A 17,365-nucleotide genomic window follows, 5' to 3' on the forward strand; every position below is an offset into this window, starting at 1 on the left:
GGCTGTCTTCTTTTAATAGATTTATTACAATTTTTGGCAAGCTGGTTAATGTTTACTGTGGTCTGGAACAACATGGCACACAAACAACTATCTGAAATGTGTCATGAGACATGCACAACTAAATTATATACAAAGAGGATACAAGTAAACGGAACTAAATGAGCTCAAATACAAATGAGGCATAATGATGCATTATGTACATACAGATAGCCTAAATAGCATGTTAGCATTGATTAGCTTACAGTCGTGCACTGACCAAATATGCCTGATTAGCACATCAACAAGTCAATAACATCAACAAAGCACACCTTTGTGCATTCACGCACAGCTTTAAAACGGTTGGTGGACAAAATGAGACAAAGGAGTGGAAGCGGTATAGCTCGGTTGGTAGAGTGGCCGTGCCAGTAACTTGAGGGTTCCAGGTTCAATTCCCGCTTCCGCCATCTTAGTCACTGCTGTTGTGTCCTTGGGCAAGACACTTTACCCACCTGCTCCCAGTGCCACCTACTCTGGTTTAAATGTAACTTCGATATTGGTTTTCACTATGTAAAGCGCTTTGAGTCACTAGAGAAAAAGCGCTATATAAATATAATTCACTTCACTTCACATGTAAACAAACTGTTGCATCATAGTCCACACAATGGTGACTTCAAGAACCACCGAAATTAGTAGGACAAAACGATGTTCACCAAATACTCATATTAAACAGTGAGCTTTTTTAACAATTGGGAAGGTTTGTGTCATGTTTGTCCTCAAACAAAAAACATAGTAAAACAAAATTATCCCCCCCCCCCCATCTTTTTCCATTTTCAATCCTTTTTTTTTTTTTTTTTTTTAATGCTACAGGGAGAGCCACCGGACTAAGACAACGGGCATATTATTTTAGCCCGTTTTCGGTGCATTCCCAAAGCCGCGGCGTGCACAATAATGCGCTGTATAAAAAAAAAAAAAGAAAAGAAAAAAAACGCGCGCGCACTCAGCATCCAATTGGCTGTGAGATTTTTTTTTTTTTCTTTTTTTTCTTTTTTTTTCCCACAACTAAACCCCCTACACCTCCCACCCTCCCAGCCCCTTTCTACCTCTCCCTAACCAAGTCAGGTCATCGGCTCTCGCCGCCAAGTGTGTTCACTTGATCCGCGGACCGGCTCGCAGAACGAAGGAGGGGAGGACAGAAAAAAAAAAGAAAAAGCCAGAGATAGAAAAAGAGAGGCATGCTGAGGAACTCCACGCACAGGTCGGTGTCACTCTAATATCGCGCTCCGCTCCACGCACATTTCCTGACTTGAGCGGTCGTCCCCGCAGAGGCATGCAGGCGGCGGGAGAGGAGGCGAGGATGCGCGCGGTGGCGCGGGAAAGAAGACACCTTGCCCTGTGCATCAACAACCAGGTGAGTGCCCTCTTTTTTTTTTTTTTTTTTTTTTTTTTTTTTTTTTTTTGGGATTGGATTCACGCAATATAAGCAAATGTTTGAGTGGGTGGATGCTTTCTCTCTCCCACTCTCTCTCTCTCTCTCTCTCTCCCTCTTTCTCTCTCTCTCATTCTATCCATCCCTGGCTTCTAACAAGCAATGATGTAATCCACTTTTCTGGGCTTTAATGGCAGCAGGAAGTTGATGAGACTGAGGCTCATTGATTGGAATAAAAGCTGTGTTAGAAGTATCAGCGCAGGAAACACGAGTGGGGGCCATTTGCAACATGCAACTTTAATCGCTTAGGATTTGGTCTCCCTCCAGTTCAGTGGTTTTTCAACCTTTTTTTTTTTGAGACAAATCACTTTTTTTTTTTTTTTCATTGAAAAAAATCCCAAGGCGCACCATCGGCAGAAATCATTAAAAAATGTTAACTCGATATTGACAATAAAAAGTCGTCGTCGCAATTGTTGGATATGAATTTAAACCATAACCAAGCATGTGTCATTATACTTGTCTCAAAGTAGGTGTCACCACCTGTCACATCACGCTGTGCCTTATTTTGACTTTTTTTTGGTGTTTTCCTGTGTGTAGTGTCTTGCGCTCTTATTTTGGTGGCTTTTCCTGTTTTGCTGCCGTTTTCCTGTCGCAGTTTCATGTCTTCCTTTGAGCGCTATTCCCCGCACCCCATTTGCTTTAGCAATCAAGACTGTTTCAGTTGTTTCTATCCTTCACGTACGGACGTACTTTGTGGACGCCATCTCTGCTCCACACGCTGCAAGTCTTTGCTGTCGTCCAGCATTCTGTTTTTCTTTATTATGTAGCCAGTTCAGTTTTAGTCTCGTTCTGCATAGCCTTCCCTACGCTTCAATGCCTTTGTTTTAAGGGGAACTCACCTTTTGTTTATTTTTCGTTTAAGCATTAGATACCCTTTTACCTGCACACTGCCTACCGCTGTCGTCTTCATATTGTGATCATCACAAACCATGTTGCCGATGTCTACAAAGCAATTAGCTACCTGCTGCCACCTACTGATATGGAAGAGTATTACATGGTTACTCTGCCGAGCTCTAGACAGCACCGACACTCAACAACGGCACGTTATTTGCGGATTATAATTACTGGTTTGCAAAAAATATTTTTAACCCAAATAGCTGAAATTAGATAATCTCCCACGGCACACCAGACTGTATCTGCGGCACAGTGGTTGAAAAACACTGCTCTAGTTGACCTCTTGAAATGCATGGACTCAATATACTTATTTTTTCACTATTTTCAATTCAACTACCCATTGACACTTTTACAGATTGGAAACCACTGTGCAAAATCAGCACATCCAATGATTACTAAATCATTAGATTGTGCTTCACTTTTCTTTTTTTTTTTCTGGTAATCTGCAGAAAATGCATGTGGCAATTTGGTACATTGTGTAATTTAACCACGGATGGCACATCCTTCCTGTGAGGTGCAGAAGTTCACCTGCTGGCAATGAGTTGCTGAATATTTCATGCCAGTGATGTAGTGTTGCGCATTATCGGCGGCTGAGGATATCGAGCATGTGAGCGGCGCTCGCGCTGTTCCATCATTTTTGACCTGCGCCGCAATATATTATTACCGTGATGCAACTTTAAACTTTTTCCTGGTTGGACGGGTACTCCGGCTTCCTCCCACCTCCAAAGACATGCACCTGGGGATAGGTTGATTGGCAACACTAAATTGGCCCTTGTGTGTGAATGTGAGTGTGAATGTTGTCTGTCTATCTGTGTTGGCCCTGCGACGAGGTGGCGACTTGTCCAGGGTGTACCCCGCTTTCCGCCCAAATGCAGCTGAGATAGGCTCCAGCATCCCCCACGACCCCAAAAGAGACAAGCGGTAGGAAATGGATGGATGGATGACTCTTTCAGATCTGCGGCGATTCAGTTTCATTATTGTGTGAATGCTCCAAATGTTCACACACATAGTTTTCTACACCAAACTGCATCTATTTTGTTCAACTTCTTCTTTTTCTTCAGATTTTAGTGCGCTCTACCTACCACACTTTTCATTCCCAGATTTCCCAGAATTCCAGGTTTTCCGGGACATTTTTCCCATTCAAAATGAATTGGCCATTTTTCAAACTTTCACCATTTCCACGTATTTCAACCGATTCAATCATTCCACCTTTAACACATTCCACCGTCCTGGAAATTCAAACTTCCCTTTTTCCAAGTTAAAAAAATTACAGGATTTTCCAAAATTCCTGTTTTTTCAAAGCCCTATTTCCACCCTTTTTTATGGCTACTACTTCTTCCACATTTTTCAACGCATTTAAACCGTTCCACCATTCCTCTTAATCAGTTTTTTTTAACTGGAAGTGAAGTGAATTATATTTATATAGCACTTTTCTCTAATGACTCAAAGCACTTTACATAGTGAAACCCAATATCTAAGTTACATTTTTAAACCAGTGTGGGTGGCACTGGGAGCAGGTGGGTAAAGTGTCTTGCCCAAGGACACAATGGCAGTGACTAGGTTGGCAGAAGCGGGTATCGAACCTGTAACCCTCAAGTTGCTGGCACGGCCACTCTACCAACCGAGCTATACCGCCCCTGGAACAATTCTCGGTTATCCCTAAATTCCAGGAATTCCGTAATATCCATCCATCCATCTTCCGCCGCTTATCCGAGGTCGGGTCGCGGGGGCAGCAGCCTAAGCAGGGAAGCCCAGATTTTCCTCTCCCCAGCCACTTCGTCCAGCTCTTCCCGGGGATCCCGAGGCGTTCCCAGGCCAGCCGGGAGACATTCTTTGGTAATACCATTTTTCAATTCAACATGTTACGACTTCAACATTTCTCGACCGATTTTAAAAATTCCAACACCATTCCCACATTTTTCAACCGATTTAAACCATTTCACCTTTTACACATTCCATCGCTCTGGAAATTCAAACTACCCTTTTTTCCAAGCTCAAAAAAATTCCAGAATTTTCCAGAATTTCTTGTTTTCCAAAGCCCTATTTCCATCCTTTTTTCTGGCGACTACTCCTCTCACATTTTTCAACGCATTTTAACCGTTCCACCGTCAAAACATTCCTCTTAATTAGGACAAAAAACAAAGTTGTTTTTTGAACATGAAACATTCTCGGTTTTCCCAAAATTCCAGCAATTCCGTAATACCATTTCTTAATTCAACACGTTACTGCTGCAACATTTCTCGACCGATTTAAAAAATTCCAACACCAACCATTTCAACTCCTTCAGACCATTCAAGTTTTTTTTACCAATTTCAAAAAAAGTTCCACTTTTTCCAAAATCTCCAAATTGTTTGGAAATTCCAATGGAACATTCTTCAAAGTTCCACAATTCCCACATCTGATTCAAACTGTTCCAACTTTAAAATATTCAGCCCGTTTGGGAATTGTGTGTTCTACTTTAACAATTCTAAAATAAATTCCAAGATTTCAGTTCAACGTCAGCATTGGAGCATTCACACGCAATTCCTTCAGGAATTGCCTCATCTAGTTGTGTGAATGCACCAAAGCATTCACACATATGGTTTTATACACCAAAATTCATCTATTTATTTAACTTCAACCTATTCTTCTTCTCCTCCACATTTTGGCGTGCTCTACCTTCCTTATTTTTCACCTGATTCAAACCGTTCCAACTTCAAACTGTTCAGCTTATTCCGGGATTGCGGGTTTTTCCATGACAAATTCCAAAAATTCCCCAGATTTCCCAGAATTCCAGGGTTTCCGGGACATTTTTCCCCATTCAAAATGAATTGGCCATTATTCAAACTTCCACCATTTCCACATTTTTCAACCGATTCAAACCATTCTACCTTTTACACATTCCACCGCTCTGGAAATTCAAACTACCCTTTTTCCAAGCTCAAAAAAGTTCCAGAATTTTCCAGAAACTTCCACCATTTCCACATTTTTCAACCGATTCAAACCATTCTACCTTTTACACATTCCACCGCTCTGGAAATTCAAACTACGCTTTTTCCAAGCTCAAAAAAATTCCAGAATTTTCCAGAAACTTCCATCATTTCCACATTTTTCAACCGATTCAAACCATTCTACCTTTTACACATTCCACCGCTCTGGAAATTCAAACTACCCTTTTTCCAAGCTCAAAAAAATTCCAGAATTTTCCAGAATTTCTTGTTTTCGAAAGCCCTATTTCCATCCTTTTTCCTGGCGACTACTCCTCCCACATTTTTCAACGCATTTTAACCGTTCCACCGTCAAAACATTCCTCTTAATTAGGACAAAAATTAAAGTTATTTTTTGAACATGAAACATTCTCGGTTTTCCCGAAATTCCAGCAATTCCGTAATTACCATTTCTCAATTCAACATGTTACAGCTGCAACATTTCTCGACCGATTTGAAAAATTTCAACACCAACCATTTCAACTCATTTAGATCATTCAAGTTTTTTTTTTTTTTTTACCATTTTCAAAACAATTTCCGCTTTTCCCGAAATTCCCAAATTGTTTGGAAATTGCCATTGAAATGAATGGGACATTCTTCAAAGTTCCACAATTCCCACATTTTACATCTGATTCAAACTTTTCCAACTTAAAAATATCCAGCCTGTTTGGGAATTATGTGCTCTACTTCAGCAATTCTAAAATTGCAAGATTTCAGTTCAACGTCAGCATTGGAGCATTCACACGCAATTCCTTCAGGAATTCTCATCTAGTTGTGTAAAAAGGAGAAGAAAAAAAATACATTCAAAATTTTGACGAAGCTTAACTCTGTGAGGCGGCGTGTCGGAAGGAGTTCACCTCAGTGGAGGACACTTCCCTGAGAAAGGACTTTAAGCAGTAATTGGTGTGTGAAATATGAGCGAAGGGATAGAAATGCAGTTTATTGGTCATAGAGGCCTCTCCACTTGCTGGTGTCTATGGGAGTGATTCAGGTGCATCACTCAGGCGCAGACCCTCTCCTTCACATCACCCCCCCCCCCCCCCCCACCCCCCCCCCACCCCCCCCCCACTGGGAGATAACATTCATCTGCCCCAGCTATTACCCTAAAATCAATGAGACAGGGCGTTTTTTTACGACCAACGGGCTGGTGTTGTTAACCATTTTACACAGAGCTTATTTAAGCAGCATGCCACGGGGAGGGGGTGGCCACATTTTAATGGGCGGAATGCAGCGTGAAATACGCCGGGCAGGTGGCATTGTTGACGCAGCACTTGTAGCTGGAATGATGAAGTCATTCATCAAGATCCCCCAGGAGGTGATTCAAATCCGGTCTGAGCCTGCAACACTCTCAATCAAATCATCAGGAAACACAGATCACAAGTAAAAGGATGTAGAGGCCCTGCACAACACGGTATAATAACATCCAATACAAGAGTTGTGTTCATGCTGTTCTAGTGTTGTAACAATACCAATATTTTGGTACCGTTACTAAAATTATTTCGGTACTTTTCGGTACTTTTCTTAATAAAGGGGACCATTATTGGCTTTATTTTACCAAAAAATCTTAGGGTACATTAAACATATGTTTATTATTGCAGTTAAGTCCTTTAATAAAATAGTGAACATACTAGACAACTCGTCTTTTAGTAGTAAGTAAACAAACAAAGATTCCTAATTAGTCTGCTGACATATTGCAGTAACATATTGTGTCATTTATCTACCTATTGTTTTGTCAACATTATTAAGGACAAGTGGTAGAAAATGAATTATTAATCTACTCGTTTACTTACTGTTAATATCTGCTTACTTTCTCTTTTAACATGTTCTATCTACACTTCTGTTCAAATGTAATATTTAGAGATGTCCGATAATATCGGCCTGCCGATATTATCGGCCGATAAATGCATTAAAATGTAATATCGGAAATTATTGGTATCGTTTTTTTTATTATCGGTATCGTTTTTGTTTTTTTTAATTAAATCAACATAAAAAACACAAGATACACTTACAATTAGTGCACCAACCCAAAAAACCTCCCTCCCCCATTTACACTCATTCACACTCATTCACACAAAAGGGTTGTTTCTTTCTGTTATTAAAGGGGAACATTATCACAATTTCAGAATGGTTAAAACCATTAAAAATCAGTTCCCAGTGGCTTATTTTATTTTTCGAAGTTTTTTTCAAAATTTTACCCATCACGCAATATCCCTAAAAAAGAGCTTCAAAGTGCCTGATTTTAACCATCGTTATAAACACCCGTCCATTTTCCTGTGACGTCACATAGTGATGCCAACACAAACAAACATGGCGGAAAGAACAGCAAGCTATAGCGACATTAGCTCGGATTCAGACTTGGATTTCAGCGGCTTAAGCTATTCAACAGGTTACGCATGTATTGAAACGGATGGTTGTAGTGTGGAGGCAGGTAGCGAAAACGAAATTGAAGAAGAAACTGAAGCTATTGAGCCATATCGGTTTGAACCGTATGCAAGCAAAACCGACGAAAACGACACGACAGCCAGCGACACGTGAGAAAGCGAGGACGAATTCGGCGATCGCCTTCTAACCAACGATTGGTATGTCTTTGTTTGGCATTAAAGGAAACTAACAACTATGAACTAGGTTTACAGCATATGAAATACATTTGGCAACAACATGCACTTTGAGAGTGCAGACAGCCCAATTTTCATCAATTAATATATTCTGGAGACATACCCTCATCCGCGCTCTTTTCCTGAAAGCTGATCTGTCCAGTTTTGGAGTTGATGTCAGCAGGCCAGGGAAGCTAGGGTCCTGATCATCTTTGGTGGCATAAGGGACGGTGTGAGGCAAGACATCCAGGGGGTTTAGCCCGCTCGTCTGCGGGAACAAACTGCCGCCATTGCTTGCCGTGCTACCGAGGTCCTTTGTCCCTGAATTGCTCACACACTCCGGCAGATTCAATGGGGGTCTGGCGGCAGATTTCTTTGACTTTATCGTTGGAAATGCATCTGCTTTGAGTGTCGCAGGATATCCACACATTCTTGCCATCTCTGTCGTAGCATAGCTTTCGTCGGTAAAGTGTGCGGAACAAACGTCCAATTTCTTGCCACTTTCGCATCTTTGGGCCACTGGTGCAACTTGAATCCGTCCCTGTTCGTGTTGTTACACCCTCCGACAACACACCGACGAGGCATGATGTCTCCAAGGTACGGAAAACAGTCGAAAAAACGGAAAATAACAGAGCTGATTTGACTCGGTGTTTGAGAAAATAGCGGATTGCTTCCCGATGTGACGCCACGTTGTGACGTCATCGCTCCAAGAGCGAATATTAGAAAGGCGTTTAATTCGCCAAAATTCACCCATTTAGAGTTCGGAAATCGGTTAAAAAAATATATGGTCTTTTTTCTGCAACATCAAGGTATATATTGACGCTTACATAGGTCTGGTGATAATGTTCCCCTTTAATATTCTGGTTCCTACATTATATATCAATATATATCAATACAGTCTGCAAGGGATACAGTCCGTAAGCACACATGATTGTGCGTGCTGCTGGTCCACTAATAGTACTAACCTTTAACAGTTAATTTTACTCATTTTCATTAATTACTAGTTTCTATGTAACTGTTTTTATATTGTTTTACTTAATTTTTTATTCAAAATGTTTTTAATGTATTTATCTTATTTTATTTTATTAATAAAAAAAAAAGGACTTTATCTTCACCATACCTGGTTGTCAAAATTAGGCATAATAATGTGTTAATTCCACGACTCTATATATCGGTATCGGTTGATGTCGGTATCGGTTGATATCGGTATCGGTTGATATCGGTATCGGTAATTAAAGAGCTGGACAATATCGGAATATCGGATATCGGCAAAAAGCCATTATCGGACATCCCTAGTAATAATCACTTATTCTTCTGTTGTTTTGATACTTTACATTTGTTTTGGATGATACCACAAATTTGGGTATCAATCCGATACCAAGTAGTTACAGGATCATAGATTGGTCATATTCAAAGTCCTCATGTGTCCAGGGACGTATTTCCTGAGTTTATAAACATAGTATACATTTAAAAAAAACGAAAGAAGATGTTGTGATGCTAAAAAATATCCATGTAAACATAGTAGTATCGACTAGATACATGCCTGTACTTGATATCATTACAATGGATGTCAGGTGTAGATCCACCAATGGCGTTTGTTTACATTTTGATGCTGGTGAGCTACGGTGTGTAGTGAAGCATGTTTAGCTATCCCTCGTCCTGCAGTGATAATGGTACTTGTAAGAAACTTACTTTATTTGTCGCCATGGAGACCAGAATTAGTGATTTGGAAGTCGCTAAAACACTGCAGACTGGGGCTGGACTTTAGCCGCTAGCTAGCTAGCCATGTCTTAAAGCACCTCTTCCTGAGGGTGTTTGTGTTATAACTTCACCTTTATCTTTACTTTTTACGCCAAAATGCGTCCGTTTTCCCTTTTCTGTCTACACACTGTGTCTGCTTGTAAGTACTCTGTGTGTGCGCGCTGCCGAACATGCTCGTCTGCTCGTAAACCAGCAGTGAATATGTGTTCCCCATACTAAAGTGTTACCTTATTATCTTAGTTAAGGCAGATTTTTAAAGCCAGCTTTTGTATTGGATCTCATCAGGTGTACTTAATAATGTGGCCGGTCAGTGCACATCCTCTTGTCGTTTTGGTTCAGGGTCTTCACCCAAATGATGGTGCTCCTGAAAGAAAGCGACGCGTGCACGGATGCGGGCCGCTATTCACCGCTGCCATGTTTGTTGTCATCTCCCTCGCATTAGCGTGCTTGAAGGGGCGAGAGTATCGTCTCAATGAGCGAGCATGCTCTTTGATCACAGACAGTGTGTAAGAGAACCATCATTTCCCTCCCTCGCCATATGTCAGCCAGGCCCCGCGCTCTACCGGTAAATAGTAGCGGAGGGAATAGTCTCAAGTGTTCCATTTTGCATTTTGATCTATACTCTGTGATCATGCGCTCCTCTCCACTCCAGGATGTCTCTTTCTTCTTCTTGCGCTCCTCCACCACATTAGATACGTGCCCTCGTCTCCCCGAAAACTCGCCCTCCTCATGTCTGCCTCTTCCACTTGCATGCACCTGTTTGCCACATTTACAACGCCTAAGCATCTTCATTAGCTACACCTGCAGTGGTGTGGAACTGCATTGACAGCTGTTTCTAATGTACCGGTTGGCGTATTCACTTAGCAGTACATGAGAAAACATTAGGAAACTGTACGATGCAGTCCACTGCGAACTACAACCACAATAACATACTTCAATTTGATTGAACAATGGGACATATAACTGTGGAAGTCGCTTCCTAGCAGCTCCACTGTAGACACGGCACAAGAGCCAAGCGTGCAGGTTTAACAAAGTTTTAATGTTTGCCACAAGATTTTTCAAAATGTCTTTCCGCATGTCGTGACGTTGCCGTCACTCCCAATCCTCTCTCTCGCTCTGCTCCCGACCGCTTACTGTTAAAGACAACAGATGATTAGATTGACACGTACCACCTGTGAAATCTAATCACCTGCCAGCTGTGTCTCGCCGTCAGCACATGTCCCAGCCCCTGCCCGCTGGTGCTCGTCCTCAGTACCATGGACAGCGGCGCTGACTTTTCCTCCTATAGGCAGCGCTGACTTCACCTGTCCCCACAATAACGTTTTGGTGTTGTTGACTGGCATCATCTTGCAGTTTACACGTATCTCTTATGTGCGACTGCCATCTACTGGTCACACTTATCATTACACCATGTAAATAATAAATAAATACCAAATAAAATAGCTTCGAGGTCGGTAAACACAACCAGAACTATGCCGTACATCAGGCGAACCGGGTTATAAGACGCACTGTCGATTTTTGAGAAAATGAAAGGATTTTAAGTGCACCTTATAGTCCGAAAAATAGGGTACATATATGTATATACATATACATACATATATATATATATATATATATATATATATATATATATATATATATATATATATATATATATATATATCCGAAAAATAGGGTACATATATGTATATACATATATATATATATATATATATATATATATATATATATATATATATATATATATATATATATATATATATATATATATTTAAATACTTTCAGTTAAATGTCTTTAAACTGACAATAGAGACGTCCAGTGTAACAAATGTAAAACAATAATGTTCACGTTAGTGTCTTTCAGCTTTCAACTTCCGAGAAACTTTGGTAATTGCTGACTCTCTGAAAAGTTAGCACTGCATGTAGGGCTGCAACAACTAATCGATTAAATCGATTAAAATGGATTATCAAAATAGTTGGCGATTAATTTAGTCATCGATTCGTTGGAGCTATGCTATGCGCATGCGCGGAGGCTTTAAAAAAAATTATAATTATTTATTTATTTATTTTTTTTTTTGTTTGTTTTATAAACCTTTATAAACCTGCAACATTTACAAACAGCTGAGAAACAATAATCAAAATAAGTACAAAAACAGTACAAAACAGCGCCAGGGCGGCGCTAAGGCTACGTCTCATGAGGTGGAGGTAAGCTAGCCAATGATGTGGCATGTGCAGCTCACGTGACGACGTCGTCTCCTTTGCGGAAACATTCGAAAAATGGCGCAGGAAAACAGTATGGTTAGTTTAGCAGAGAAACATCTTGAAGTTATTGCTTCAATGGAGAAAAGTGTACGACCTAAGTCGTCAAAAGTGTGGGAACACTTCACTTTAAAGACTTCAAAGAAGAGTGTTTCCTGCAAAATGGTACGGAAGTACAACATTGCTTCAGGAGCACCTGAAAAGGAAACATGTTGGAGCCATGGATGAAGGGAACGCACAGTCCGTAACTTTTTAAGTCCATAGTGGCAACAGGCATTCATGAGTTCAGCTTTTTTGTGAGTAACGTTATTGTTATGCCTTTGTTGCAACGCTGAGCTGATAATGTGTCTCCGGCACATTTGACTCCGTTTTGAGAGAGAAAACGCACGGTTACCAATTTGGAAATAAACGTAACGGACAGAAATATCTCAGGTTGGTTTCATAATGGATCAATGTAGCCGGGCCCGATAAAGCATTATAAATATATTTAGATTTGAGTGACGCTTTAGTATAACTAAACGTTATGAAGTTACTGGAATATTTCATGCTATTATTCAGAGGCAGCCTAAAATGAATCCTTTATTATTCACAACAGAAACGTGTACAATATCTGATCCAGTTCTGATCTGATGAGTTACATTTCTGTGTTATTATTGCTGTATGCTGCACCCCCAATGTCCAGAACATGGTGCCAGTATGCTGTTTTTTTCTCCAATAAAATACTGGAAAGGATAGAAATGTAGTTTGTCTCTTTTATCCGATTATTAATCGATTAATCGAAGTAGTAATCGACAGATTAATCGATTATCAAATTAATCGTTAGTTGCAGCCCTAACTGCATGCACCTGTTTGTCACATTTACAACGCCTAAGCATCTTCAACCGTCTTCATTAGCTACATCTGCTGTGGTGTGTAACTGCATTGGCAGCTGTATCGGTTGGCTTATTCACTTAGCAGTACATGAGAAAACATTAGAAAAAAACAGCTTTCAGTACGATGCAGTCCACTGCGAACTACAACCACAATAACATACTTCAATTTGATTGTGTTTTGATTGTATTCCCATAGTACGAATTGCATGTGGACACAGTGTGAACATTAGAAAGCAAACCAAAATAACTTTGAACATAGGCACCGATCCCATGGAGACTGTTTCTACAAACATTTGTGAAAGAATGGGCCGCTCTTAGTGATTTCCAGCATGGAACTGTCATAGGATGCCACCTGTGCAACAAATCCAGTCGTGAAATTTCCTCCCCCCTAAATATTCTAAACTCAACTGTCGGCTTTATTATAAGAACATGGAAGAGTTTGGGAACAACAGCAACTCAGCCACAAAGTGGTAGGCCACGTAAACTGACAGAGAGGGGTCAGCGGATGCTGAAGCGCATAGTGCAAAGACTTTCTGCACAGTCAGTTGCTACAGAGCTCCAAACTTCATGTGACCACAGGCGCCGAGCACCCACGTGGGACTGAAGGCAAATTCTTTTTCACCACCAAGCAAAAACCGCGCATGCTCAGGCCCCTTCTACACTAAGCCGGTTCAGGTTATCCAGGGTAAATCCCACCTAACCTTATCTGTGTCCACACACACACAATGGTCGTTTAAGACCCCCTCACCCCCTCTGTCAGCCGGCGCAACGCGACCTAGTACGCATGCGCGGAAAATGCGCATGTCATAGTCACCTCCAGTGTTGCTTTGTGTGCAAGTTCTTGAATTAAATTCAACTTATCTGAACAATATCCAGTCTTGTGGTATTTCAATTAACTGGAATCCAGTGTGCTGTGGGGCACTATTGTAGTGAATCACACCTGAGACATCATACATTTATCAAATATTTAATAGACACGTGACAGTACACAATGAGACAAAGAACATTTTACAACAATCAATCTAGGGATCTAGATATCTGGTCTGGACACTCCTCACTCTTTTGCCTTCACCTTCATTCTCCATTCCTTTTTGGTGACTTTATATACTCTGGACCTAGACGTTGAGTCTGCGACATACATGGCGGACAATAACTGATACAGTCTGCTTCGCCAGTCCAAATGCATTCAATGTTTTCCGTAGTCTTCCCTCGACCGCCAGGTGATACAAAGCCCATGCTACCTTTTTTTATCACATCCACGGGATGCCGCATTTTCGTTGTTTCTTCTTCGACAAATGCACAAAGTTTTTCAGTAAGTAGAATCACAGCTGACCTGGACATTCGAAAATGATCTTGCCGTCTGAGAAGTGTTGTATCCCAAATAGCTGCAGTTTCCTTCTCTTAAGGTATTCATGTGTGATTTCCACAAGCGTCTGTACATGTACAGGAGGGGGAAACACGGCATGTCTGGAGGACTCGCCTCCATCTTTCTAGTGTTTACCTCCGAGTGGAAACAGGTTATTATGAAGCTTGCTGTGGCACGTTCTTTCTGACGTAACTTCCTGTGTGGGGCGCGTTCTTTCTGGCGTCACTTCCTCTCCAAACTCGGTTTGTAAACGATCAATGAGTCCATACAAAGCTAAGAGCCGGAGATTCAAAAAATACACGGCGCACTTACCCGTGTAAAAAAATTATCCAGGGAGGGTTACCTTAAACGATGGTTTAATGTGGCTGACACGATGCTTAGGATAAATAATTATTTGTTTAAGGGGTTATCCGGCTTAGAAGGCTATGTCTACACTAAGAAAAGTAGCGGCAGATCTACCGCCCGTACGAGCACCCACTGGCAGAAATGTCGATCAGCGCCTATGCATGTGACCTTCCAATTAGCCCACGTACAGTACGCAGAGAGCTTCAAAGAATGGGTTTTCATGGCCGAGCAGTGTATTTACAAAGCCATGAGCAAACCTTAAGCCTATCTGGGATTTAATAAAAAGCACAATAAATAGATGGAAACTTTTCTAGGTATCAAAAACCTCATTTGTCGTGTCCACGTATTAACCCTGTGCCAATTCAACTAACCATAAGAAACGGTGGTAGTTCCATTCTGCGTTGACTTTTCTCATTTTGACAGAGACATTTTGGGCCATTGAGGTTGCCAAATAACAATGTGTTTAAAACCTGCTGTTTTACGTTTCGTTTGTGTCGAGGGAGAAGAGCCTCAGCCACACTTTACTGTGTACCTCTTGCTTGGCCCTGGTACGAACCGTTTGCTTGCCTAACAGAATCGCTATTGTGACATCCAGTGGACACATATAAAACCGCAGTTTCTTTGATAAAAAAAAAAATCAGCCATAGGTTTGACATCCCTGCTCTAGAATATTCATCTAAGGAAAATACAAGATCTGTGGAATAAAACTACTTTTACCAAAATCATGTGGCAGTTTTACTGTAGTATAGCACGCAAGTAAGCCAAGGCATTTTGGTGGGATTTTCAAGCAATCAATCAATGTTTACTTATATAGTCCTAAATCACGAGTGTCTCAAAGGGCTGCGCAAGCCACAACGACATCCCCGGCTCAGATCCCACATCAGGGCAAGGAAAAACTCAACCCAATGGGATACAATGAGAAACCTTGGAGAGGACCGCAGATGTGGGGGCCACCTGGGCGACCGGTGCAACGGACGTCAAGTGGATCTAGCATAATATTGTGAGAGTCCAGTCCATAGTGGATCTAACATAATAGTGAGAGTCCAGTCCATAGTGGATCTAACATAATAGTGAGAGTCCAGTCCATAGTGGGGCCAGCAGGAGACCATCCCGAACGGAGACAGGTTAGCAGCGCAGAGACGTCCCCAACCGATGCACAGGCGAGCGGTCCACCCCGGGTCCCGACTTTGGACAGCCAGCGCTTCATCCGTAGCCACCAAACCTGTGCCCCCCCCCCACAAAGGAGAGGGGGGCAGAGCAGAAGAGAAACGGCAGATCAACTGCTCTAAAAGGGGGGTCTATTTAAAGGCTAGAGTATACAAATTAGTTTTTAGATGGGACTTAAATGCTTCTACTGAGGTAGCATCTCTAATTGTTACCGGGAGGGCATTCCATAGTACTGGAGCCCCAATAGAAAACGCTCTATAGCTCGCAGACTTTTTTTGGGCTCTGGGAATCACTAATAAGCCGGAGTTCTTTGAACGCAGATTTCTTGCCGGGACATATGGTACAATACAATCAGCAAGATAGGATGGAGCTAGACCGTGTAGTATTTTATACATAAGTAGTAAAACATCTTAAGTGCACAGGAAGCCAGTGCAGGTGAGCCAGTATAGGTATATATATATATATATATATATATATATATACATATATGTATGTGTATATATATATATATATATATATATATACATATATGTATGTGTATATATATATATATATATATATATATATATATATATCTATGCATCTATATATTTATATATATATATATATATATATATATATATATATATATATATACATATATGTATGTGTATATATATATATATATATATATATATATATGTATGTATGTGTACATATATTTATATATATATATATATATATATATATATATATATATACATATATGTATGTGTATATATATATATATATATATATATATATATATATATATATATAAAGGTACATACAGTATAGGCGTAATATGATCAAACTTTTGTTGTTCTTGTCAAAAGTCTAGAAGCCGCATTTTGTACCAACTGTAATCTTTTAATGCTAGACATAGGGAGACCCGAAAATAATAAATTACAGTAATGGAGACGAGACGTAACGAACGCATGAATAAAGATCTCAGCGTCGCTAGTGGACAAAATGGAACAAATTTTAGCGATATTACGGAGATGAAAGAAGGCCGTTTTAGTAACATTCTTAAACAAAGAGAGTTGGGTCGGAGATAATACCCAGATTCTTTACCGAGTCGCCTTGTGTAATTGTTTGGTTGTTTGTTTGGTTGTCTCCCATAACGTTCATTTGACTCACTAAGGAAGAATATTGAAAAAAGTTTATAGTGGCAAAATAAAAGTAAGCTAAAATGAATCGTATCATAAGGTTATATCGTCACAGTCTTAATGAATACTTCTCAGACTGTGTCGATACAAACAGGCCATCATTTTCACACAGCTCTTGCATTCGATGGTGCAGGTGTTCTCAATATATATATATACTGCATATTGATCACATTTAGGGGTTTCATTAGTTTGGGTTATTTGAATTGTTGTAATCAGTCTGACAAATGGTCATCTCAGAACACAATGATTTGGTGCCGTATAAATAAAATCCAGTTTAAATAATTTTTAGTCTGTATGTTATTATCGAACACTTCACTCAGAAAATAAAACACTATCATTAAAGTTGCTGTCAAAGAACTTTAAAAATATGCCCCGTTTTTGGAACCTGCGCAAAAAAATGGCTTCCCGGTTTTTTAATTGGATGGATTTTAGATTTAGATCATTTGTCAATTGACAACAAATTGCCGAAGTTAATTTTCAGTTGTTTTT

General features: G+C 40.4%; 1 protein-coding gene across 1 annotated transcript in view; it reads left to right on the forward strand.

The window, feature by feature from the left end:
• The first annotated feature begins 1,073 nt into the window (after nucleotides 1–1,073).
• Nucleotides 1,074–17,365, forward strand: part of schip1 (schwannomin interacting protein 1) — a 797,934-nt gene continuing 781,642 nt past the window's right edge. Inside the window, exons 1-2 of the mRNA XM_061973019.1 lie at nucleotides 1,074–1,234; nucleotides 1,303–1,387. Coding sequence (XP_061829003.1) covers nucleotides 1,212–1,234; nucleotides 1,303–1,387 — 108 coding nt within the window. The 5' untranslated portion in view covers nucleotides 1,074–1,211. The remainder of the gene's footprint in view (nucleotides 1,235–1,302; nucleotides 1,388–17,365) is intronic.

This window comes from Nerophis lumbriciformis, linkage group LG17 (assembly GCF_033978685.3).
Source record: "Nerophis lumbriciformis linkage group LG17, RoL_Nlum_v2.1, whole genome shotgun sequence".
Lineage (NCBI taxonomy): Eukaryota > Metazoa > Chordata > Actinopteri > Syngnathiformes > Syngnathidae > Nerophis > Nerophis lumbriciformis.